Source organism: Salvelinus namaycush, chromosome 11 (assembly GCF_016432855.1).
Source record: "Salvelinus namaycush isolate Seneca chromosome 11, SaNama_1.0, whole genome shotgun sequence".
Classification (NCBI taxonomy): Eukaryota; Metazoa; Chordata; class Actinopteri; order Salmoniformes; family Salmonidae; genus Salvelinus; species Salvelinus namaycush.
The window spans coordinates 10745620-10772231 of record NC_052317.1 but is presented as its reverse complement, the minus strand read 5'-3'; the positions used below and the strand labels follow the sequence as shown (position 1 = coordinate 10772231).

General features: G+C 39.3%; 3 protein-coding genes across 3 annotated transcripts in view; all 3 read right to left on the bottom strand.

Annotated features, from left to right (window-relative positions):
• Positions 1-3070: 3070 nt before the first annotated feature.
• On the bottom strand, positions 3071-6112 carry mpv17l2 (MPV17 mitochondrial inner membrane protein like 2). The gene is made up of 5 exons (XM_039003370.1): positions 5737-6112; positions 5258-5419; positions 5023-5099; positions 4764-4890; positions 3071-4660 (listed from the first exon to the last, which is right to left on the bottom strand). The coding sequence occupies exons 1-5, from the start codon at positions 5924-5926 to the stop codon at positions 4560-4562; spliced, it is 657 nt and encodes a 218-aa protein (XP_038859298.1). The 5' UTR covers positions 5927-6112; the 3' UTR covers positions 3071-4559.
• Positions 6113-7950: 1838 nt separating this feature from the next.
• Positions 7951-10891, bottom strand: LOC120055506 (gamma-interferon-inducible lysosomal thiol reductase-like). The gene is made up of 7 exons (XM_039003369.1): positions 10670-10891; positions 10051-10239; positions 9817-9891; positions 9394-9483; positions 8918-9070; positions 8714-8782; positions 7951-8300 (listed from the first exon to the last, which is right to left on the bottom strand). The coding sequence occupies exons 1-7, from the start codon at positions 10784-10786 to the stop codon at positions 8232-8234; spliced, it is 762 nt and encodes a 253-aa protein (XP_038859297.1). The 5' UTR covers positions 10787-10891; the 3' UTR covers positions 7951-8231.
• An 11795-nt stretch (positions 10892-22686) lies between these two features.
• Positions 22687-26612, bottom strand: part of LOC120055801 (phosphatidylinositol 3-kinase regulatory subunit gamma-like) — a 39623-nt gene continuing 35697 nt past the window's right edge. Inside the window, exons 11-16 of the mRNA XM_039003775.1 lie at positions 26319-26444; positions 25722-25864; positions 25338-25514; positions 25003-25074; positions 23805-23978; positions 22687-23420 (exon numbers count right to left, since the gene is read on the bottom strand). Of these exons, the coding sequence (XP_038859703.1) occupies positions 23219-23420; positions 23805-23978; positions 25003-25074; positions 25338-25514; positions 25722-25864; positions 26319-26444 (894 nt within the window). The 3' untranslated portion in view covers positions 22687-23218. The remainder of the gene's footprint in view (positions 23421-23804; positions 23979-25002; positions 25075-25337; positions 25515-25721; positions 25865-26318; positions 26445-26612) is intronic.

The window sequence follows — 26612 nt, the reverse complement described above, 5'->3', positions numbered from 1 at the left end:
ATTGAAAATACATATTTCTCAGGTTGTGGAAAATATGTATATTTCATGTCGCTGAAAAGACGACAATACAAAGATGTCCGTCTACGTTCGGTTTTGGTTGAAAGTGAAGGTTGAAAATACCTATTTTTTTTGGTCATTGTTTCAACGACTTGAAAACTACTTCATTTCAATGTGCTTACAGCCTATACACATGGACGCAGTATACAGAATTGATCTATGAACAATTTTATTAGCAATCATACATCACTCCAGTATTTACACACAGTATTTCTTTACAACAAGTGCTTATTGTCTTTATTCCACAGTAATTGAACTAAAACCATGCAGTCTCGTAATAACCCACTGGGCAAGAACTGGTTGAATGAACATTGCTTTCACGTAATTTCAACAAAATAAATCTATGTGATGAAGTTGAATCAACATGGAACACTGATTGGATTTGCAAAATGTCATCAAAGTAAGGGAATTACGTATTTATTTCACTCAACTTTGAACCTAAATCCTATATCATGGTGAAATGTTTTGTTGAATTCACCATTAGTTGACAACTCAACCAAATATAAATCAAAACTCGACGTTGAACTGTCGTCTGTGCCCAGTGGGAACTGACTCAGTAGATGTCATTTAAAGGTATAACAATCCAATGGGAATCTCTGTTGTGTTAAACTGAAAAACCTTGATGAAGAGTCTTTCTTCATGCTTACCACAGGTCCTACACGATGAGCCAAGCTTTGAAACAGTCCCACAGAAATGATTTGAGTACCATGATGTCATAGATCTTTTATAATATCCATAAAGACATTGGCCTGAACTGGCCTTTCGCACTCCATTGCAACCGGTCTGTGTTCGTTCACTCTCCTTCACAAAAAGATGATTCATAGATCGAAATATGCATGTCAACCTGTGATGTGGCCAATAATCGGATTTGAAGTGTACAAAGGGAAGAGTTCAGGGAGCTTTCCAGTTCAACTGCAGAGCAAGAGATCAGAATAGAGATGCTGGTTTGAAATAGATACTTGTCTATCTCCACAATCCTCAGCTAGACCTACTAGTTTGGCAGGCCTGGGAGGGTTCGAATTCATACGTCACATTATATTATCCACTGATTATCCACTGAGCAGATGAACTGATGAAATGTTGATGAAATGCTGATGAAATGTTGACCCCATCTGAATTTGACTTTGAAAAGCTTCCAATACTGTAATAAAAAGCAGTTTGTTCCGAAAAAGCAGAAAATTACCCTCGCCAACGTTAAAAATCACCAGGTCTGCCTGCAAGGTAGGCTATCCTTATGCCTATGCCAGTAGGTAGCTCAGGTTACATGTAGTAGCATCATGTGCTACACTTTGAGGCCTTCTAAAAAGTCTGGAAAATAATGGCATCTTGAGGATAGAACATTTTCTTCACGCAGGTAATACATTTACAATACACGGTGTTGTACAGTAACTGTCCAGCGTTTGCAGTTTTCTATGAAATATAATTAATTGCAATATGAGTGGAATAGTTTTCCTTCCAAAAAATGGTAATTAGGGTGCAACTTCACCCTTAAGGAAAACATATTTTTTTCTGAGAACAAAAAAGCTAAGTTTGGTAAGATTTAGATATGTGCATACTGGCTATCCTTAGGCATAAAAAACTTCAGCGAAAAAGAGGGCAGAATGAATAATTTTTTGTTGTTCAATAAAAACTGACTTAAAAGCTCAAGTCTGGGTACCTTATTTTAATTAAATAAATCAAAAAACGAAACAAAATCACCTTGCACAATTTTTAAAAATGTATTTTGTATTTCAATTATGACTGAGCACATCTCACTAGGTCCCTCTTCATTTTCACGCTTCCTGTTCAAACCATCCTAAAGTATCTCAAAATTGATAATGTAACTCAATGAAGTTACTTGTAGATTATTTGGACATGATTTGGAAAATGTTTGTATAGGTACCATTGACTTGCATTGGATTGCCCTGGGGCATTTTGCTTTTTGCCCCAAATTTACTCAAAAGAACATACTCAATCTACCTCTAAATTGTTTTGTTGGCGTGACTTAAAAAGTTGAGATGAGACAGATTACAATTTTAGTTGAGCAAGAGAAGTGGCAGCAAGGGAAAGTGTTGAAAAAAATGTGGTGACATAAAGTGGTTTCTGTGCGATTACAGGCAGGAGTTGCGTTTAACCCAGGGAGGCAGGGGGCGTTTAAACCCAAGCCACCCTAAATATGTTAAAAAGCTACTTCTCTGTGTTGGAATGGTGTCGGCATACCCCAACAACAGAATGTTGTTGGTGTATACGGTCATAAAGAATAGTCATGCTGAGTAGACGGCTGATTGGCCAGCTCATCCTCAGAAGGATGACATCATACTCTATGAGGAAATAGCAAGCATTTTTTAAACGGCTTTAGTGTTTTTTCTCAAATGTATGCTTTGGCCATTTAGTCAAAACATTATTAGGGTATGAGGTAACAGAATATGAACTTTTAAAAGTGAGATTTTCACTGAAGAGTTACTTTAACCCAATTGAACCCACAATTTAACATATGAGATTACTTCTTGAAAAGTTTCTGTGCAAAGCATGTGCTCTAGAAATACAAAATGTTTGTGGAATCATTTTGACTCACCTGTTCGCCTAATTGCGTGTCTTCTCTTCGTCATCCATAGTTCTTACAGTATGAGAATTTTACCACAAACTAAATAAATTGGAGCCAAATTAGGCAGGCCTTCTACTGTAGTCTCTCCCCGAAAGTAGTGTCAGAATGCCTAACTCTCCCACTGAATTAAGTGCTTGCAGATGACAGGAGAACTGGAGAAGTGAAAATGCTATGGACAAATCCACATCAAATGTATGTCGTAGTGGTGTCATGCCCATAGGGGGTACATTGACATGTGCCCCCTCAGATTTGTCCTGTTTAAAAAAAAAATTGCAAAACTATTATTTCTTCACATTTTAAGTGCAGTAATGTGCACACGGTGGTAGGTGTAATAATATAGTTAAAAATATATATATAGATATATATATACAGTACCAGTCAAAAGTTTGGACACCTACCCTTTCCAGGGTTGTTCTTTATTTTTACTATTTTCTACATTATAGAATAATAGTGAAGACATCAATCACATTCTTTAGCATTGGGTTAAATCTGGGTCACGCAGTGTTTCTTGGTAGTCTTAAACAAATTTACTTTGAAACAAAAGTATACACCTCACACACATGGTTATGGGCTTAAACAAAAGACGACACCTGTATCATGTCAGATATAGAGTTCAAATGTATTTGATTTGGAGTTTGCATCCCATATATTACACTTAATATACATGACAGATGACTGAAATGGAACAAATCCGTTTGACATAGAAACACCCGTTTTTAAAATACATTTGAAATAATTATAAAAAATACGAATAACATTCCACCTATGAGGCCATTAGAAGGCAATTTGTCCAATGACTGCAGAAAAGGGCTACACATGTTCAATTGCTTTAATTAGCTTATTCTCTCACTGCCCTGAGTTTTAGACAAGGGTTTAGCCATCTTGAAATTGAGAACATTTCCAAGAACAAATCCAATAACTTTATTTTCAAGAATCAAATGTCTTCTTAACTTCGTGCTTAAGGAGAACCATAAGAAATAACGCAATAACATTTCAAACAACCTTTTTGAGGAATAGCAACTTTGCTTAACTTTCTTCATAAGTCTATAGTTAAGGAAGAAAATGGCAGTTAAGAAATTTCTTCTTAAGAAAGTTTTGTGAATCTGGGCCCTGGAGTTTGTTGTTACAATGCAATTATAAACATACATTTTGTTTGGAGATTAACATTATCTTTGACCAGTTGCAGCTACAGTATTGGATTGATTCATTTGACATACTGTATTATAAGGCATTTATTAAACTTCAATATAAACCTAAGAAACCTACAGGCATATTATAAATAATATTCGATATTAATACATTCAAACCATACCAGTAAAGAAATCGGTTGAAATTAAAAGACATAATTTAAATAAAAGATTATCAAGATTTTATAACTCTTTTAAGATGCTTGAAAAAGCTATTCCTATCAATAAAATATAGGATTGTTAAATAACACAAGAGGAGTAATTCATGTCACCTACTAGACATATATTAGCCTATGCCTATTACACAAGAATGATATGTGTAACCTTCTGCACATCAGTCATTACTTAAACAGGTTTGACTGGGTAAACAACATAGATTACATTAGAGTAGGAGAAGTAAACTGTGGCACACCTGAAACAAGTCTCACTCTCATTAATAGGTTGGTAGATCAGCAACTGAGATGACCGGGACATTGCCTTCGTATACTAATCAACTAGACACTAAATACACCAACAACCAGACAACGCTTTAGGCTATAGTGGAAATGCATGCACTATACAGTACATGTGGTATGCATTGTCTGGGCGCCACATTTTTCACCACAGTTTAGTATAAAACTGTTGAAATAGGTAGTGCTTTTAAGGCACACATGATAAGGAATGTTGCCATGGTCATGGTCAGTGACATTGACATCGAATTCAAGTCCGGCGATGCTCCCAAAAATCCAATGTTAGAGCTTCTCTTTCAACTGTTTGGTTGCTGACCCTGACACTTCCAGTTCTGGCTCATTCAACTCAGTGACATCTCCAGTGCTTCCTTCAACGTTGTCTCCTGGAACAACAGAGACGATACTATTACTGTTAAAGAACATCTGAATCATTGGCGGTGTAATGTTGAATAGACAAAAACAAAATGGCGTCAGAGCAGCTCTTACGGTGTTTGAGGTAGGAGAGGTAGGTGTCCCACCCCAGGGTGATGACATTGACATAGAGGACACGGAACTTAGGAGGCAAGAAGTAGAAGTTGATCATCTGTGCCGCGGGCCAAACACACCAGTCCGCCTTGAATGAAAAGGAGCACAAACAAACTCTGAGAACTAGGAGCATCAACCGGGACAGCAATATTCAGTACAATAGGCTTGGGTTTCTTAATCAAACTGTTCCTCATACTCTTAGCCAAACTGTTCCACTAACCTTGTAGAACTCCCAGAACTTTTCTTTGAATTCCTCTAACCCCTCAGATAGACTGTGGCCCTCCATCTTTCCCATACCTGGAGAAAGAAAGGGACAATAAAGAAGAAATACATAAAGAAAAACACTTTGTATTTTTTTGCCCTGACAATTCCCATTCTCTGCAAACAGTCCAAGTACACATTGATTTCAGTATACTGAAATATTGACTTCTTGAAAAAACACATCAATATCTCACCAATGAAATACCATGCTCCCATGGTCGGTGATGCAATCAGCTGATCAGTGAGGACTTTCTTGGTGACAGCAGGTAAAGCATTGCCGAGAAAGAACTTGTCCAGCCACTGGTACCAGTAGTGCATGAAGGGCCCCATTGAGCATCCCACTGCAAACATGCAACCTGCAGAGGGTAGCAGTAACACAGCTAAATGAAACGTTCTTTGCAGTTAGTGAAACCCATAACTACTGTATAGGATGTTGGAAAACATAATAAGCAAAAATTATGTCAACATAAAGCATATCATTATACCTATGGTTTGGAATATTATAGTTGAAGTTCATTGTGTATGCTTTGCATTTTTATTTCGGCTAGGCTACTTTATGACTATGATTGGCTCTCTTGCCCCTAGCACATGGTTAATTTCGCTTCAGAACTTATTTCATACAAGGTGGAAATTGGGCTCCATATCGGCTGCTGTCCTTGGTCGTGGACCTTACCTGTTCGCGTCCAGTCACGTGCCTTCTCGGGGACCCTCCGTCTCTCCCTGGTTTGCTGAATGATGTCGCCGGCGGCAAGCATACACCCACAGCTCACAGTATTCGTTACAATTAGAAACCTGCCTTTGAAAAGCGGCTTCCAATAACCAGCAATCTTGAAGAGAAATGCTCTGCTCGACTGAGGAATCATGATTCTTATTCTAAACGACGTAAATCCAATTTAACTGGTCCACTACGGCACTATAAAAGGTTCAATATCGTATATATATTTTTGCAGTACTATCGAAGACTGCTGCTATCCATACTTATATAGGCTGCTATATCAGTTTATTTCATCAGGTCCCCTGACTAGGCCTACCTGCCCTTGCCAAGCGCAATTTGGTTATGTGACAAATGCGTAACAGGGAGGAGTTTGAGGACATCATACTCGCCGCCAATGCTGCGCAAAAACAAAAAAACAGCTGAAGCGCGAATTCGGATTTCTCAAAAAAATGTACGTTAACACATCAAATCATTTGTATGATGAAAAATACTTGACAAATTAAATCCATAAATAGACCAACATTGAACTGTTTTGACATAACTTTCTATGCCTAGCCTACTATTTTGTCTTTCATAAAACACTCCAGAAACAATGCATAGAAAATGAACAAAGGTCATATGTCTGCTTTGATTAGAAAGACATTGAGTAAGCAGAAATCCAGACTTCAGGTTTGTCACTGATTCACTAGGGATCATAATCCATATTGTGTAAAGGTGGTTTGTTTTAAACAACCAAATGGCTCAATAAAAATGGTGCATCCATCCAAAACTAGGTAGGGCCTATGCAACACAAGTATCTCCAGCCTTAGATCAGTGTGTAAGGCCTGTGAGTATGCTACTCATTCTTGAACAGGTAAAATCTGATGTTTAACTTGTCAATAACTCAGCCATCTTTTGACCAATCCCTTAGCTTTTCTCAAATGAAGTTAAGCCATTAAAATGGGCCTACATTCCAAATTGGTGTCATTTGGTCCTATGGTTCATGAGAAGAAGATTTTTGAAGTATTTTTTGCATATTGTAGCATATTAGCATATGTCCTAATATGCATCTACTGGTAAAGTGTGGCCATCTTTGAGTGCATCAATATTATTTTCTCAAACTCTTTAGACTATTGTGATTAGTCCAAATAACACATCTGGAGTGAATCGGACTTTTAGTCCATGAGAACAAGATTTTTTTATGGATTATTTTAAGCATTAGCGTTACATAGTCAAAATGTGAATTGTTAATACTGTAGTTTCCTTTTTCTTAAAGATATCAATGCCAAACTTAAAATGGTTCATCATGGTAATGTCTGATGACCCTACAGAGTTTCAAGATGATAGGACATTGTGAAGTGTATTAACAAAATATTTAAATGGACATGTAAAATCTGATTTCCTGATTTATCAATAACTCAGTCATCCCTTAACTGATCCCTTAGTTTGAGAAAAGCTAAGAGATGCACCATGGTCTAACAAACATTTGAAGTTTTTAAAAGGTTTTCCAAAATGTCCAAGATGGAGGAAAATCTATCCTGACAGACCTTATGGGTCCTCCAGGCAAATTTGTTCAGCGTGAGGAAAGACGTCAAAAGATTGGCACTGATTGGCCTATAAGTGGCACTGTTATAAGTAGTCTCACTTAAACCCTCATATCCGCTGCCCCGTTTGACCTAGAGACTTTGTATGTAGGTGTCTTTCCTAACGGTCAAATAATTTTGCTGTGAACCCCTTCTAACAACCGAAGAATAATCAAAAAGCCTGAAATTTTGTAGCCATCATACTTTCAATCTCATCTTGCATTTCTTTCTTACCGGTATACATTTTTAAAATTGTGATCCAATAGACAAACCAAATGATCTTGAAGGACATGACCCTTTATCTCGTAATCAGCATTATATAGAAGAACATGGCTCTTTAACACTACTAAATGCAGCACAGGCAGTCCTATTAAACCACCAGGGAAGAGGCTTGTTATCACTGGTTTGACTGCTGTCTCCCCTAGGCAAGACTGAGGCCATGCAGAACCATGACAACCACGCCAAAGCCTTTCTACTGTAAGAGCCCTCACTCAAAGAGGTATTCATCTCCATTACACCACAGCGCTTGTCAAAAATGAAAGATCTGCTCTCGTAGGCTATACACCCATCACATTCAACATAAAATGCAGATTAAGTGAAGACAGAGTCCTTTTAAAATAGTTAGCTTTAATTTCGTCCCTTCATAAAAACAGATGACTAAGAGAGAGTTTATTTCACATAGCTCATTCCACAGAAGGCTCATTCACTGAGCAATGTGATACAGTACACGACATCCCTTTTCTTGAATATCTGAAGAACTATGTGATACCGACAGTCAAACCAGTTTAAAACATTATTGATAGTGTGTCAAAAAGTTCAGATTTACCATCCCTATTTGGTAATTGAAGTTGAACACAAAGGCATACGGCGGTATGGTAAGACGTAGATTATTTACTCGTCATGGCAGTAACTTCTGTGTCGTTTCATTGGAGCTGCACCGCAGGCTTCAGGCTTGGGCCCCTAAAGGATAGTATGACAGAGTATACTTCAGAAATCAAAGGATGGCACGCTTATCTTTCTTTTTCCTCACAGCATACTCTAGTGGAGAAAGGCATCAACAAATTCCAACTTCAGAGGGTGACTGAATTACCTATTTTTAGTACAGTATCTGCAAAGACTAGTCTATACTCATTCTAATCATTTGATCTTAGTCAGTGGTTTCTATAGACAGGAAAACTACGCACAGTGCATTCGGAAAGTATTCAGACCTCTTGACTTTTCCCACAGTAACGTAAAAGAAAAATGTGGAAAAGGGAAGGGGTCTGAATACTTTCCAAATACACTGTATAGAAACAAGGAAGGAAGAATGGACAAGATGGATAGGACATAACACTGTTAAAACTGGAATGGTAATTTTGTTCGCCAAAACCTACCTTCCACATGCTACAGATCAGAGTGAAGAGTGAAGACATTGCTTTGTTCTGAAGGTCATCGGAGTGCTCCTGAAAGAAGATTCCGGATATAACAAATCGAGGCAATAAACTTTGTCGAATGTGACAGACTTTACTAGAAGCCGTTAGCAATACAGTAAACTTGCTGACATATACAACTAAAATATTTCGCCTCAGTGAACTAACCCCATTTATGACAATCCAAGGCACATATTCGTGGGCTGGCTTCAAGGCACCAGTCTTCACTGCGTTCTGATGCATCAGCTGATTCCCCTGGTCTCCCTTCACACAGGTCATGATGCTGTCCCACTTGGTGTTCGGGTCATAGAGCGCCACACACTGTCAAGGGGACAGGTGGTTGGAACATTATTATTGTCAATATTTCCAAGTATCCTCATATTTACAATGTCATCCGGTCATATCTTATCTTGCCCTCCAGCCATACCCTTAGACTACCACATGTGAGCAGAACACATCATTAATCACCAACCACAAAAAGTGATTCGGTATTATACATTTCTGGATTTAATTTCAGCCTCTTTGTTTCGTATTTCTCAGGAGCATTTGAATAAAAATAGGGGGTTGCTGTATATTGTTTGAGGCGTGGTCTTTTCATGGTCTTGTGTTGAGAGAAAGAAGGTAAGAGGTAACATGTCACTCACCTTCTCTCCCGCTTTAACTACATCAGTGGAGGCCTCCATGCAGTAGGTGATCTGGAATGCTTTGCTTCCTGTAGCATTCAATATGCAGGTCTGGAGAGAGAAGGGAAGATACATTTTTTTTTTTTTAAGGTGTAAAACAATGTCACTTTTTTTTCTTCTGGAAAGCTTCATGTTACAGCCCGTTTTAAGCTGCTACTTACTTACCTGCTATTCAACTAGGAAGCTATGTGGTGACAATGGACACTTTCTGGTACTTACATCAAATAATTCAGCTTACAAAGTGAAGCGTGTGCCAATGAATCGCAGAGAAACCAAAGTGTTATTACTATGCAATTATTAGACAAGTACAGTTTTAATAAGTCACTTACAAGTAACTACCTGGTCAACAGTGGGCTGTAAAATAAAGCGTTACCAAAATCTCACCTCAATCATGTTGCCAAGACACTCCTCCTCACCATGCTGGCAGGTGAACTGATACTGCTTCCCATCAAAAGATTCCTGTAGTGAGACCAACGAAAATGATTTCAAACTAAAACACAGAATTCCTCAACTCCAATCACTGCTAACTACGTTGTCTAAGCAATATCCAATATCCAATATAGTGTCATAATACATGAGACAAGCGTCATCATTTCTAGCCTACTGTATAAGACCTACGTGTGCATTTCCGTAGGGCACCAGTGTGACACTCATGATGTCCTGCAACATGGTCCATGTGGGAAAGAGCTGTGAGGTAAGGAATAACCGGCATCCTGGGCACAGACTTTCAAAATACAGCTCCACCTGCACGGGCTGCACCTGTGTGTTGGGCTTGGTGGAATTGGCTTCCAGGCACTGCTTCAGAACCTGCCACAAGAAAAGTAAAACGACTTTACAGTAAAGCAATACACACACAGAATGAGTTTGGGTGAATGTTTAGTAGGTCTAAATTGGTTCTAGATATCATATGTCAATCAGGACATATGGAAGAGAAAAAGTTGATGGGTGTTGATGTTATATTTTAATATTATTTTTAATGTACAAAAAGATTCACCACACGTTTCTCATTCTCTCAGTCCATTCTCTAATAAAGCGGCAATCAGGAGTTGAAACGCACCCGTTTCGGGAAAAAGCTGAGGGATGTGGCTGGAGAAATTAAACCACACTCAAATTCATAGACGTGGCTATTGGATGCAAGGACTGACGATCCATGTAATCAAAATGAAAGTTTTCATGCAGTGTTACCAAAACATTCTATCCATTTAATCCCGAGAAGAAACTCGTGAATGTATCTTACCCCACATTCGATGGCTGAGTCCACGGAGGTACACCACTGTGATGGAGAATATGAGCACGGCGTACAATCTACATTTGACCAGATGGTCAAAAGTGTGAACAGAATAATACCCTTCATCTTTCCTTCAGCACAAGATGACAAACTCTGCCGTCACCCACCTAAACTAGCAAATATCTCAAGTGATTCAAATTGCGTCGCTTGCCCTCTTCCTTGTTAAAGAGATTTTCGATTATGTGATTGGTTCTAAGTCATGTGACCACTAACAACGTCACTAAGCACCGGCAAAGTAGTGCTATAAAAAACAACGGTGGCGTAACATTGTAGCCCGGAAAAACAGACCCTATCGGGACCATTTGAAAAAGCTAGACAACACAGATATCTAGAGAGACTAGTAACATTGTACCACATCACGAGTTGGAATTGTCTTGAAAACGCTTACGTTGTCACGAGTTGTTATTCACCTGGAGATATTTTTGGAGCTTTGTTTCATCCGACTCTTATTACTGTTTATAGAGATTCATTACTGTATTGTAAAACGAGCATAACTTAACTGTTTATAATGTATTATAATAATATCATATCCTGACTAAATATTTATACCATACTTTTTATAGCCTACTTCTTATACCTAACATTCTGAGCCAGTTGAAAAGCTGATACATAGACAAAACATTTTATAAACCTTATAATACATTAAAGGCTCATACATGTACATGATTATTACAAGTTAAGCATTATACCTGCAAGCTTTACCCAGATACACATACAGTTGAAGTTGGAAGTTTACATACACCTTAGCCAAATACATTTAAACTCAGTTTTTCACAATTCCTGACATTTAATCCTAGAAAAATTCCCTGTTTTAGGATCACCACTTTAAGAATGTGAAATGTCAGAATAATAGTAGAGAATCATTTATTTCAGTTTGAATTTCTTTCATCACATTCCCAGTGGGTCAGAAGTTTACATACACTCAATTAGTATTTGGTAGCATTGCCTTTAAATTGTTTAACTTCGGTCAAACGTTTCGGGTAGCCTTCCACAAGCTTCTCACAATAAGTTGGGTGAATTTTGGCCCATTCCTCCTGACAGAGCTGGTGTAACTGAGTCAGGTTTGTAGGCCTCCTTGCTCGCACACACTTTTTCAGTTATGCCCACAAATGTTCTATAGGATTGAGGTCAGGGCTTTGTGATGGCCACTCCAATAGTTTGACTTTGTTGTCCTTTAGCTATTTTGCCACAACTTTGGAAGTATGTTTGGGGTCATTGTCCATTTGGAAGACTGATTTGTGACCAAACGTTAACTTCCTGACTGATGTCTTGAGATGCATGCTATTCAACCGATCACTGCCCGCACCTGCTCGCCCGTCCAGCATCACTACTCTGGACGGCTCTGACTTAGAATACGTGGACAACTACAAATACCTAGGTGTCTGGTTAGACTGTAAACTCTCCTTCCAGACTCACATTAAGAATCTCCAATCCAAAATTAAATCTAGAATCGGCTTCCTATATCGCAACAAAGCATCCTTCACTCATACTGCCAAACATACCCTCGTAAAACTGACCATCCTACCGATCCTCGACTTCGGTGATGTTATCTATAAAATAGCCTCCAACACTCTACTCAACAAACTGGATGCAGTCTATCACAGTGCCATCCGTTTTGTCACCAAAGCCCCATACACTACCCACCATTGCGACCTGTACGCTCTCGTTGGTTGGCCCTCGCTTCATACTCGTCGCCAAACCCACTGGCTACAGGTTATCTACAAGTCTCTGCTCGGTAAAGCCCCGCCTTATCTCAGCTCACTGGTCACCATAGCAGCACCCACTCGTAGCACGCACTCCAGCAGGTATATCTCACTGGTCACCCCCAAAGCCAATTCCTCCTTTGGTCGTCTTTCCTTCCAGTTCTCTGCTGCCAATGACTGGAACGAACTGCAAAAATCTCTGAAGCTGGAAACACTTATTTCCCTCACTAGCTTTAGGCACCAGCTGTCAGAGCAGCTCACAGATTACTGCAACTGTACATAGCTAGCCTATCTATAATTTAGCCCAAACAACTACCTCTTCCCCTACTGTATTTATTTATTTTCCTCCTTTGCACCCCATTATTTCTATTTCTACTTTGCACATTCTTCCACTTCAAATCTACCATTCCAGTGTTTTACTTGCTATATTGTATTTACCTCGCCACCATGGCCTTTTTTTGCCTTTACCTCCCTTATCTCACCTCATTTGCTCACATTGTATATAGACTTATTTTTCTACTGTATTATTGACTGTATGTTTTGTTTATTCCATGTGTAACTCTGTGTTGTTGTATGTGTCGAATTGCTATGCTTTATCTTGGCCAGGTCGCAGTTGCAAATGAGAACTTGTTCTCAACTAGCCTACCTGGTTAAATAAAGGTGAAAAAAAAGAAGAAAAAAAGAAATGTTGCTTCAATATATCCACATGATGCCATCTATTTTGTGAAGTGCACCAGTCCCTCCTGCAGCAAAGCACCCCAACAACATGATGCTGCCACCCCCGTGCTTCACGGTTGGGACGGTGTTCTTCGGCTTGCAAGCATCACCCTTTTACCTCCAAACATAATGATGGTCATTATGGCCAAAAAAGTTATATTTTTGTTTCATCAGACCAGAGGACATTTATCCAAAAAGTACGATCTTTGTCCCCATGTGAAGTTTCAAAGCCGTAGTCTGGATTTTTTAATGGCGGTTCTGGAGCAGTGGCTTCTTCCTTGCTGAGCGGCTTTTCAGGTTATGTCGATATAGTACTCGTTTTACTGTGGATATAGATACTTTTGTACCTGTTTCCTCCAGCATCTTCACAAGTCCTTTGCTGTTGTTCTGGGATTGATTTGCACTTTTCGCACCAAAGTATGTTCATCTCTAGGAGACAGAACACGTCTCCTTCCTGAGCGGTATGATGGCTGCATGGTCCCATGGTGTTAATACTTGCGTACTATTGTTTGTACAGATGAACAAGGTTCCTTCAGGCGTTTGGAAATTGCTCCCAAGGCTGAACCAGACTTGTGGAGGTCTAGTTATTTTTCTGATTTCTTTTGATTTTCCCATGATATCAAGCAGAGGCACTGAGTTTGAAGGTAGGCCTTGAAATACATCCACAGGTACACCTCCAATTGACTCAAATGATGTCAATTAGCCTATCAGAAGCTTCTAAAGCCATGAGATCATTTTCTGTAATTTTCCAAGCTGTTTAAAAGCACAGTCAACTTAGTGTATGTAAACTTCTGACCCACTGGAATTGTGATACAGTGAATTATAAGTGAAATAATCTGTCTGTAAACAATTGTTGGAAAAATTACTTGTGTCATGCACAAAGTAGATGTGCTAACCCACTTGGCAAAACTATAGTTTGTTCACAAGAAATTTGTGGAGTGGTTGAAAAACTAGTTTTAATGACTCCAACTTAAGTGTATGTAAACTTCCGACTTCAACTGTATATTGTTCTAGATATTCACATCAATGCATGCTTTACATTGCTACATCACTGTAACAGGTTGATGTGGAAAGTGAGCTGTAACAGGGTTTTGATCCATCGATCCTGCGATGCAGAGGCAAGAGCACTCCTCCTCTGGCCCTGTCGGATCCATGGATTAAACCAGTTACAACTCACTCTTTCCAAATCGTCCTGTTACATTGCTGCGGTCTTCTATCGCTTTAAGCGCCTACACACTACTTTGGTCTATTATTGACTGTGTGGAGCACTGACGTCTTGCAATGTACTAAGTGTCCTTTAGGAAGCAAGTTTCTCACATTGATTAGAAGTAGTTTTTCAGGCAGAATGAGGAAATATGAGGTTTATGTCAACATGTTCGTAGTAGTGTTGGGTTGCACAATCAGTCTATCAGTGGCAGTATTAAATTGTAACTTCCAACCAATCAGGCCACTGGTGAGTCAGTGTGGTCTTCACTCAAAGATCTTGGAAGTTCCCCCTTTATTATTAGAAACCCTGCTACTGTTCCTCATACCACCTGACTGTTCTTACTCAAGTCATGGCCTCATGGGCAATGCACACCACAGCAAAAGACAGACTAATTTATTGTTAAAGATTAACCTAGTGTCATGGGATCCTTTAGGGCTGTCTCATAATCTTCAGTGCAGACAAACAGGACAGGAGGATGACTTTATGATGATCCTGTGACAGTTGACTGTTTATGACTGGACTACTTTTCTGTAGTCGGTTCTCCTCTAAGGATCGATTGTTGCCTCGGTCTGTCTCTGCTCTCTTGCAAACTCCTTATGGAATAGTCTACTTAAAACCCCAGGAAATGCATGTTTCAATGAACCCAAACTGAGTCCCGCCCCTCCACCCCAAGTGAACATATAGTAATAACAAATATGCTTTTCGTTGAACATGAGAAAAGTGATTCTTCTGAAATTTGGCTCAAATGCAGTCAGTACAGGTTTGATTGATTCCAACCCTTAATGTGTGTGTAGGCCCACACATGTTGAAATTCATCCAGAAAATGGCACCCTCCTGTGGTTTAAATTCAATACCAACTGCGTCACACGTCGGCAAGTCTACCATAGCCTTCAACTGACAGGAATTCAAGAAGGAATTGACCCAAACTATCCTCAGAGCAGGAAAGGCTCCCACTCTCTGAATTTTTCCCATTTATTCATGGTGCAGGTTTGACTGAAACTTACTGACAAAATACACAAGACCTTTTCTTTCTTTTTCTTACATATTTTATAGATTTTTTTAAATCATTTCATCAACCTAAGGAAATAACAGTACAGAAGTAAGAGTACCTGTTTGAGACAAACAACTCCAAAGCAAGCTGTACACAGAAAACAAAAGAAATAAAATGTTGCATCTGAATTAAGACAGATTGGGGAAAGAGAGAATAATCATTTTACGTACATAAGGATTGTGCACATCACAACCAGTAGACTCCCACTGGTTCACTGACAGTGCTCCCTCCCTCTGAGTTCAATTGCACTTTGGTGTAGAGTAGCTTTATCAGACTGTCCTGTTAATTTCCAGTCACCGTTTTGAAAAAGGGAAAAACTTCACACCACATCTCAGAACAATAAGAATCATATCATACTGTACTTTGTTTTCTCCAAAGAAAGGTTTGTCAAAATGTACTGTACCTGACCTGCATTCGAATGACAGTCACATGATCACATACACAGCCACTTAGGATGAAATCTACATAGAAGGCAGTGTTGGCCAGATTATTTAAAATTTAATCAGTTATGGATTACAGTTACATGAAAAATTCAGTAATCAGATTACATTACTCATTTTGAGTAATCAGATTACTTAACGTTTTTTTAAAGTTATTTTTTAACACCCAGATGTATATGTTTTTTTAAAGTGCACCTAGTTGGTAGAGCATGGTGCTTGTAACGCCAGGGAAGTGGGTTCAATTCCTGGGACCGCCCATACATGAAATCTATGCACGTATGACTAAGTCTCTTCGGATAAAAGCGTCTGCTAAATAGCATACATTATTAATTTAGCAACATGACTATTTCCAAATTGGGGACTATAATTCACAAGTTCTATATTCTAATGTATTAGAGCATAGTCACAAGGCTCCATACTAAATGTTTTTAGTTGGGGCACCCACCCATGATTTGGTCGCACAAAAAATGTTATTGCAGGGTCACGCAATAGAGAGAATGTGTTGCCTAATTAACTTATAGTCATTCAAAATGCTTCATTAAAAAGGTGGTGTATTAGTATGATTCAAGAAATACATTTGATTAATCTAACATGTCCAAGCAGGAATGCATTATTTCAGATATTTAGATGTGCAATCTAAACCAGTCATTGTCATGAATTTTGAGTTTGTAAACTAATAACAATTGCCTAATTGTCAGTCACAATAGGGTTCCTGAATCTTCCAAAATGTTTTTTCAAGAGATTACATTTGTCTACATAATTTTGTTCACTTCAGGCTAAATCATTTGGGGCTCATTCAACACCTGATGAAGTGGTTAGCTAGTTGCTAAATCTACATTCTAATTATACCTGTGTAATTGATTATTAATCAGTAAATTAATGAATAATAATAATGATGAGTAGGCCTATGAAATCACCTTGGAATTGAATGGCCGACGTGAGTGCCCTTCGTTCAATATTAAGAGTTGATCAATAAAAGTAAACCTACAGAAAGCTGGGATCCTCTTCTCTTCTAAAGTAACAACAGTGGTTGCTTTCAAGACTGTGTTTTTTGTTTATTGGCCAGAGAGCTAATCAGAGAGCATTTCTCTCTCCCGCTAGGAGCACACAAAGCCAAAGGAGAGAGCTAGAGTGAAAGTGCACTGCTATAGAGCAGCAAGCAGGAACACTGTTGAGTCCAGACGACTGTCTGATTGACCAGAAAGCTAGGTGTAAATCTTTTGGAAGCCTTACCTAGTCACTAAACCCGTTTGAATACAAAAGAAGCCACCCACCCTTGATGGGCGATCAGCAGAACAATAGCATATTTGAGTGCATGGGAGAAGTCTTGAGGGTGTGCTAAATGACAGCAAAACTGACAAAAGTTGTATCCTTTTTTTCTCTTGATATTAGATGAAGTAATCCCAAATGTAAATCAGATGTTTTTAATAATGTAACTGTAATCCGATTACATTATTATAATTTGAAAAAATGTAATCCGGGCTGATTACAGTTAGGCCTACTTCATATATTTGTAATTGAATTGCGTAATGCCCGTTACATGTAATCCGTTACTACACAACCCTGATTGAAGGGTTACAGAGATTAGATAAACTTTTAGAAGTAAATGAAAGCATATTTTTAAATGGAGTTTACAAAAAGGACTGAACAAATAAAAAATGTTTTGAATGACAGAGAGCAAGTCACGGAACGTCTTTATCTTAGAGTGTAGTGAGACGAGAATGACTTAGTGCAAAATCGAAATACATGCCTCTTCACTTTCACACATTTCCAAATTAATTTAATAGTTGACTCAACCCAAGACTGTAGACATACATTTTTCACCAAGTAGTGTGCACCTCCCTCGCTTTCAAACTTGAAAAGCCTGAAAACTAAAACCTCCCAAATCATCTAGGGTGCAATCTACGGCCAAATCCTAACTGAGATCTGCAAGCGCAACTCAAAATTTCCCATTGACATCAAAAAACGCGAAGTTAAGCCTTTATCTAAAGTTAAGATTCAGTCGTGAATACACAAGGCTCAGTCTAAGATGAAGTAGTCGGCAGTACAGAAGGTAAAGGAACAGAAATCAAGGATTTTGAGCCACTCAGGGAAGAGGGCCCATTGCAGACCATTCAAAAAATGATTTAGTCAATTCTTTTTTTTCTCTTTCTTTTTTTTTTTTTTTAGAGGGAGCACTGTTCGACAAGTACAAAAATAATCAAAACAAATGAACAAGCAGTCATAACATTTTCAAGTTTAAAATGACAAAGGAAAAAAAGAAATCAAATCAATCTATTGGAGTCCCTTTTAGGGACAGACAGATTGACTCTCAAACGCATACTTGCTATTTGGTTAATTAGATATCGTAAACATTTGTACTTTTCTGTATGAAGGAAAATATTCAAGCTAGCTTATTTTATAGATTCTGTAAGGTTATCATTAACAAAGATAAACAAAAACACTTGGACAGACAAATCAATTTGCTAAAAAAAAAAAAAGTCTAATTAAAAACAAACCCTAGGCACCATAAAGGAACACTTTCCAATGACATCATTGTTCCATCTACAAAGGTTGGTTATTCACTGAAGGAGTGTTTCTGAACTGTTGAAATTTGTTCCTTAACTTGTTGGCAACATGTTTGGCCGGTATGAAGTATCATGTGTTGTCTAGTGCATTTGGGGGACTTTTATCCGATTATTAAATGCCCCTCTCTTCGAATCATACATTATTTTCATACCTCAAACACTCCCCTGTTATCACTTTCAAACTGCCTCCTCTCGCAATATAAAAAAACACAGCCAGAATCTCCAAGCTGAGACTATATTTTCATGTAATTTTTCCACCATGATTTAAAATAAATGAAAATAAAAAAAGGTGCTTTCCCCATCCCTATGGACAAAGCATATCTGTATAGGAATCTATTTTCTGCTCAGATAATACATTTTATAATCTCAAAATATACAGGCTGTAGTCTAGACACCAGTTAGTCCCAGTATTGGTCAACTCTGTCGTCACCGTCCTTGGTAGGGTAGCAACAACGGAGCTTTGCTGAAAGACACTTGTGTCAAGACTATTGATAATCTCTACTCAAATTTGACAGAGACACTTATGTGTGAGTAGGTGAATGGGGCCAAGGTTTGCCAATCAGTATGTCATCATGGACAACTAGATTCAGCGCTGCATTTTAAAACGTAGATGAGCCTGCCTCCTCTTCCTCAATCATTGCGGGTCAATTAAAACCAATAATACCACGATCAAAAAGGAAGGAACGCTTGCTGGTGATAATGATAAAGCTTAGCTTATGACTTACACATCAGGGCGTTAACACGCAAACTAGAAATGACTTGGCCCACTGATGCAAAGCTGCTGTGGCACTTGTCAATAGACTCGTTTCACATCTAAGCTCATTTAATCAGCGTCTGTTTCGGATCCATTTCCAGCATAATTAAAATCAGAATATATAACCCAAAACAATACGTCAAGATATATTTCAATATATTTCTTTCAAATATGCTTCAAACCTAAATATTCAAACGTAATAAAATGTGAATTACTTGTATTCGGTAACTGATATGGTAGAAGTATGACACCACTATTTACAGGTGTTTTGTACCAAAGATAAGCAATAGTAATGGCCTGGATAATTCACCTGAACATTTTGGAGAGTGCTATGACACGGTTTCACGATAACTGGGTAAAGGACAACTCAAAGCTAACCCCGCTCCAAGTCATCTCATGGGCACGACCGCCAAAACACTATCACTGCACATGTGTTATCATTAATGTTAATGCAAGTGACGTTATTGTGACGCGATGACATCCATACCGTTGGAGCGTCGAGGACCGACCAAATATGCCGATTGCATATTAGCTAGCTTCCCTTTCATTTGGTATGAAATGAGTCACCCATTTTCGAATGGGAAATGGGTGGGCCTGGCACAATCAAAACCAAACACAGATTTATAACACAGTTAAACCATTAAAATCATGAAAACAGCAATAAATGGACATTTGTCCTACTTGCCCCAATACCGGCTTACAATTTCAGAGTTCGTGAAGCCTCCACCAAATGTATCGAGTAAGGGGAAGACTGAATGTTTTTTCCCCCACACTCTGTTTCACAAAGAAAGTCCGATTAAAACATCCCTGACATGACACTTAATAAAACAAACAATACTATCATGGCCTACTGAGCTTCACTAATGCGGTTTAGAATTAACTAATTTTGGAGACTCAATTAAAGAAAAACTCCACCCAAAAACGATCTTTTGGTATTTGTTTTAGTCCCTGTTGAAGTTTTATATATAAAAACTTTAAAAAAAAAACCTTACCTCCATTAATGATATAGTCCTACATTTTTTTTGCATGTCAGCAATCCAGTTCTCGAGATGGATGACTTTCGAAATACAGAAATACAACCGGTATGATAAATTTTGCATCATAAGCAAAATGCATCATACCGGCTGTATTTCGAAAGTCATCCATCTAGAGAACTGGATTGCTGACATGCAAAAAATGTAGGACTATATCAACAATGGACGAATGAAACAAATACCAAAAGATAATTTTTGGTGAAATTTTCTTTAAGGAAAAAGTGCATTTGCAAAATGTTGGTCCGATGGACTGAGTAAATACATGAGTCAGTAGATGGGTAAACAGAATATGAATTCACAGGGAATTGACGTGAAAACACCGTGAGAAGTACTGCATGCATTCACTTAAGAGCTTATTGAATGAGATTCGGTTTATTAAACAAAAAACGCTACGTATTGGGCTACGACTGTGTATTCACATTTCTATCCACTCTAGGTGTGATTCAATAAACTATACAACAAACCCCAAAGGAAACTGCCTCGCTCACTGAAGAGCACTAAGCTATAGCCCGTCACAAAAAAAATACAATTGTAACCTTATTAAAAATGATGTAACAAAAGAAAAGCATAACTAAACTAACACAATCTCCATAACTCGGACCTCGCACACTACAGGAAAGACTACAACTACGCGCATTTGCCAGTTCTCTTCAGGGTTTTGACATTAGATCATTGGCAAATGCTTTTTTAACAAAGCATACAGTATGCGGTAGCACGGTCTATAGGAGAGAAGCTCCTCCGACAACGACAAGAGAAGAGCTAAGGCACTTCTTAACTTTGTGAATCAGTCTTTTATAGGCATCTCACTACTGCCACTTCCGAGTTTAATTCTAGGCTATTCTTCTGGCCAAGAACTGTGCAAAACACTACTATACAGTACCAAGCTATTTTTCCTTTAGATAATTATTTTTCTTCTACTAATATTTGTACCAAAAATACATTTTGAACACAAAATGCTCTCGCCAATATGCAACGCTCCACAAAATGTTTTTTTTTTTCAACTTCCAATTAAAATGTCCCAATTACACAAACCAAATTACTCCAATATCCTCCAACTAGTTAACCAATCCAATAGCATGACTATTCAGTTGCAGTATCCACGTATCGTACTTAATCTGTACAACCAACATGAGAAAAATACATCTGCTCTGAGCAAATTATCATGTTTAAAACTACCCAAAAGGAGCGCCATTCTACAAAAAAATAGCACAACTCCTTTTCTCTGGAAAGTTTCCTCTTTCTCAAGAAATCTGAAAGCGCCACCACGTTTAAAATCCTCAATATCCTCTGTTTCATTACATCAGACTTCTTTTAGTAATGAATCAACGTTTGAAATTTGGCTGAAGTGTCTTCACGCGAACAAAGTCTGTGCTACGCAAAAGCATAGAAGAGTCGGCAAGAAGTCGTCCTTTAAGCCGCAAAATAAAAGTACTGCTCAGTACCCGCGGAGGGATTCACCTAGACAGTGTGTCTGTCTGTAAATCTATATGTATTCTTATTCACTTACTATTGTTTGTGCATTATACAGGTCTAGTACACAAGACGTATGCACTTAAAACAGCACAAGTACTAGAGCAAGTTGTCTAGGTACTAAACAAAAGAAGGATTTTCATGCATATGGTACTTATGGAAAATCCCCCGGACCTCCGTGGTCATGCTTACTGTCAAAAAGGATCCAATCTTTTTTTTGCTACATGAAAAGACATCCTTCATTTGGGCTCACGTTTAGCTGGATACCATGCGTCCTCCAGCAGTTTCCCCTGCAGGGGGGGACACAGTTGAAAAGAAAACCATTCAATAGTTTCTGTTTGACAGTCACACCGCCTGTTACTGTCGGTAGATATATGGATCATATAAACGACAAGAATCATTTTTTTTTCATTTTGTACAACAAAGTTCTACAGCTCTGTGAATCAAGCTCGTGTCAAATAAAAACAACAGTCAAGCTCAAAAGAGGAAGTACCGTGAGTAGTAGTGACGCTGCGACATAAAAGCAAGCGCTTGTGAAAAGAACACTGCATAGGCTTCCTAGAGACTAAGCCATTCAGTACTGAGAGTTAAGATCTGATAGGTCGATGATCTGTGAGTATATTAGCATAGAAATGAGAACATGTCAAGAATACTAACAGTAATACCTTAGTCCATCATGGCTATAGGCTACAGTATAAAGGAAAGCACTTGAAGAGAACATTTGAAATAAGAAACGAGCTTGCAGGGATTTCTCCACTACCCATGATTAAATGGAAAGGGAAACCTGAATCCCTTTAGAAACGGCATTCATCTATTCATATATATATATATATATATTTGATCTATTGTGAATATCTATCTTTTCACAATACAACAAATATACTATGTCTATTTTTATAAAGAATGTTTATCTTACAACAAACTGGAGACCAGTAAATTAAACTTTTTAAAATATATTTTTCTAAAGCTTTCTGTCATGCCCCCCTCTCCCTACCCCAGCATCCCACCCTATATAGTTCCCCTCTTTCCCAACACAGGCTTGTAGTCAATCAAGGCTCTTTCTATGGTACTTAAGCAATCTTTTTATAGAAAGTAACTGGTGCGTCCAGCCACTTCACCCTGCCTTTCCAGGACCATGTATCTGAAAGCTGGATTCCCCCCCCCATCTCTTAGATCTCGTTGTTGTGAAGCGCAGTGTGGTGAGCAGCCAGGTTAGCCAAGTCCTTACTGGGGATGACAGCTCAGGCCTTTGCCTAGAAGGGTAAGTGGGTGCCAAGACAAAAAAAGAAAAGGTGAGCTCCATCCAGTATCTTTAACCTCCAGTTCCCCGACTCTCTCCCCTCTACTCTCGCTCCTTCTTGCTCTTCTAACTATGGTCTGAAAGCTTCCATCATAACTGTGTGCTTATGTTGTTTTCAGTCTACAAACAGGGTTTTCGTCTAAATGTTTACTGCGGCTGGTACGGTGGTACGTAATGAGTGTGCTTCTTTTTTTTGTTGTTGCCATGCTTTGGAAGTGCTGGTCACCGTTGGGGGTCGTCGTGTCACACTGCCCTTCATCTAGGGTGCTGCTGCTGGGTCTGGGTGAGGACTGGGTAGGCCAGGGTTACATTCAGCTGGTCGTTGTGTTGGACCAGGGACTCTTGCTTGTAGTGGAGCACCAGGTCCTTCAGGGAGCCGTACAGGTTGTAAGGCTCGGCGAAGCCGTAGCCTTTATCCGTTTTGTAGATGACGCAGTGTTTGGCGTCGCCGTCCACACTGGAGGAGACAGCGCAAACTCATTTAATGTTTTACAGAAACAAACTAAAAGTAAAAATGTTTTCACTAATAGACATTTCATTTGTAATTAAACACTAAAAACGACATTTTAAGTGAGACGTTAGGGCTGGATCTGAAGCCCCAACCCTGCCAAGGTTTTCCAGCACACAGCTTTGACCTCCCCAGGAGCTATATTGGTCTCCCCCCTTTGGTATCCTCTTTATTAAATGGCACAGTGTACAATGGTCATTTGGGGGAAGGCCAACAACAGGTGGGAAGTAAAACCGCATGCATTTTCTTTGCCCGTTTTAAAATAGTTCAACCCATCATAGAATAATCTTAGCCCTTTTGACTGACATGTAACACACTGAAATAAACACTCACACCACGGAGCAGGCGTAGGAGCCCTTCTGCGTCTGGCTCTCTCGGATTAGGAAGGTGCCGTCACACTTGTCCCTAAGCAGCTCCTCTGCCTGGGTGCGCTTGATGTCGCTCACGTACCATGTGCACTCGTCGTGGTGGGGCGAGCCCTCATCCTCCTCCACGAGCGAGTATGAGCTGTAGGAGGGAGACAGGGTGTTAATGACTCATCGTCTCACTGGATGTTTTACAAAATCCTTTATAAAGGTGTTAGGATTACTTTTGGGTAGCTGGTGCAGAGTTTAAAGGCATTGCAGCTTTTACGTAAAGGCAACCTGGTTATTCTCAGTGGGCAGAATTGGTTGCAAGGACATAATTGTCATTTTGTAAATGTCTTTTTACAACAAGAATATGGACACACATGCTTTGTTTAATGACAGTGGCAGGTCAGTGGTAAAAATAGAAAAGAGTAGAGGGTCTAGAGAGCTTCCCTGCAGTACACCACACTGTTTTAATATATTTTTTATTCATTGAATATTCGAAACATACAATATACTTGCAGTGAAACCGCTCAATAACTACATCATACCAGTCATCCAACAGATTCCCATTCAGAGCGACACACCGTAGCATCCAGGGTAAATGACCTGCTCAAGGGCATGTTGACCGATCTACCAACAGGCCAAAAAACATGAACCCGAATCCTCAGGGACAGTTCCCCAATAGCCAATACACGTTTGACATAACAGAAGCTTCCATTAAAGAAAACCCTCCGAGTTCTCTCAAATTTCTCGAATGAACAGCAAACCTGGTTTCAAAAAACAGCTAAAGAACTACCTCACGGCACAACGCCTTCTCCCCTATTTGACCTTGATAGTTTGTGTATGTATGCATGTATTGATTTTTTAGGCTACGTGTGCCTTTTTAAAAATGTATGTAGTTCTGTCCTTGAGCTGTTCTTGTCTATTACTGTTCTGTATTATGTCATGTTTCATGTTTTGTGTGGACCCCAGGAAGAGTAGCTGCTGCTTTCGCAACAGCTAACGGCGATCCTAATAAAATACGTCAATATGACGTCCATACAAAATACAAGAACAATATCACGTCAATACAGAATACAAGGCAACAGTTTCAAATTCACGTTTTACAGACGCACCCAACGGGTATAGCTTTATAACATGCAATCTAAACACTTGCCAAATGTTGCAGCTTTGTCACTTACTCTTCTGCCTCGTTCTTTAAGCCCAGCCACTCATTGATACTCTTCTGCCTCGTCCCCTTCTGTGTCAACCATCTGCAAGACCAAAGAAACAGAATTGCACACAAGTCCACTTCAATTCAGTCAACAAATACTAATATAATATATATATATAAACTGCATATTTAAATAATATAACTTGTTGAACATAGCTATAGCCATCAGTCTTGCGTGTTTTCATGATCACCAGCATTAGCTATCCTGCTACAGAGCTTTTGATGATGTCGGGATGACTGCACATCAATCGAACATGTTTCATGGTAAACAAAAAATGTCTCTATAGTATTGTATTTTCTTACACCAGGTACTGGTCCCGGATCTTCCTTAGCTGAATGAGGTCCGGCTTCAGGCTGTTCATCCTCTTGTCAATCTCTCGGTTGTCAGTGGCCTGCTGCTTCAGATCTTGCTCCAGCTTTCTCTTGCTGTCGTGGATCTCCGTCACCCTAGACTTCAGACGCTCTGAGTTGCTCTGGATCCTGAAGTGAGTGGGGGGGGGGGGGAAAGCCCCATAACAAATCACCTCTGGGGTTCATTGGTAGTGGTCTGGTTTGACTGTTCTTTACAATACATTGACTGATGATTTATATTGTCTTAAAATACAGCCTACGTACATACAGAGGTACTAGTTTGACACAAGTTGTGGTTTAAATACCCATGTCACTATGGACAGGCAAAACCCTTACTTCTGGATCTCCTTGTCGTTGCCTTCGCGTAGGAACTTCTCGATGGACTCTTTGCTGTAGCGCTCCTGGGTCTCACACTGCTCCTCGAAGATCTTGATGGTCTCGCCGAAGGCCTCGATAGCCGTGCGCTTCATCTGGAGCTCCTGACAGAGACACACAGGGGAACACAAGTCAGCATGGGGCATGATGGGACCAATGCAATCCTCCTATTTGTTTCCTCTCCTTTTGCGACCACTTACAGTCATGCGTGCATACATTTTACGTATGGGTGGCCCCAGTGGGAATCGAACCCACATCCCTTGGCATTGCAAGCGCCATGCTCTACCAACTAAACCACACAGGACTTTGAAATACTTTGAAATGGAGTCTTATCTTCTTCGCTTTTCCACTCATGGCAATGGCAGTTAGGAGAGATGTGAATTTCCACCATTTTCTTTTCACCTGTCCTCTCAGATCATTGGTTATAGAGCAAGGATAAAAGAAGGATACAAGAAAAATATCTCATTTCAGAGTATTGGGACAGAGCCTGAGACAAGAGGTGTGTTCCAGAAGTATGGACCCAGTACGCCCTTTACAGTACAGGAAGCAGTATAGTACCTGTGAGGTGCGTGTGTACTCCTCGTAGAGCACGTCGTACTCCCGGCTCTTCTCCTGGTACTGCTCATGGTACACCTTCAGCTGCTCGCCCACCGCCTCAATGCTGTCCTCTTTCACCAGCTGCTCCTGAGGAAAGCAACGTTATACAATCGTCAGTGACAATATTCACAAAGCAGCCAATCAAGCGGGAAGACAATGATGCTGCAATACAAATTGAGCAGGAACTGAATCAAACGTTCCATGAAAATGTAATTCTAACTTGCACTCGAACCGGAAATGTCTTGGAATTCGAGG

Coding starts and splice junctions, on each gene's coding strand:
- mpv17l2 (XM_039003370.1), bottom strand. CDS start 5,926: ATGATTCCTCAGTCGAGCAGAGCATTTCTCTTCAAGATTGCTGGTTAT. Junction 5,420..5,736: donor ACGTGACTGGACGCGAACAG/GTAAGGTCCACG, acceptor TACCCTCTGCAG/GTTGCATGTTTGCAGTGGGA. Junction 4,661..4,763: donor CCTCTCCTACCTCAAACACC/GTAAGAGCTGCT, acceptor CTGTTGTTCCAG/GAGACAACGTTGAAGGAAGC.
- LOC120055506 (XM_039003369.1), bottom strand. CDS start 10,786: ATGAAGGGTATTATTCTGTTCACACTTTTGACCATCTGGTCAAATGTA. Junction 9,892..10,050: donor TGCCCTACGGAAATGCACAC/GTAGGTCTTATA, acceptor GTCTCACTACAG/GAATCTTTTGATGGGAAGCA. Junction 8,301..8,713: donor TGATCTGTAGCATGTGGAAG/GTAGGTTTTGGC, acceptor ACTATCCTTTAG/GGGCCCAAGCCTGAAGCCTG.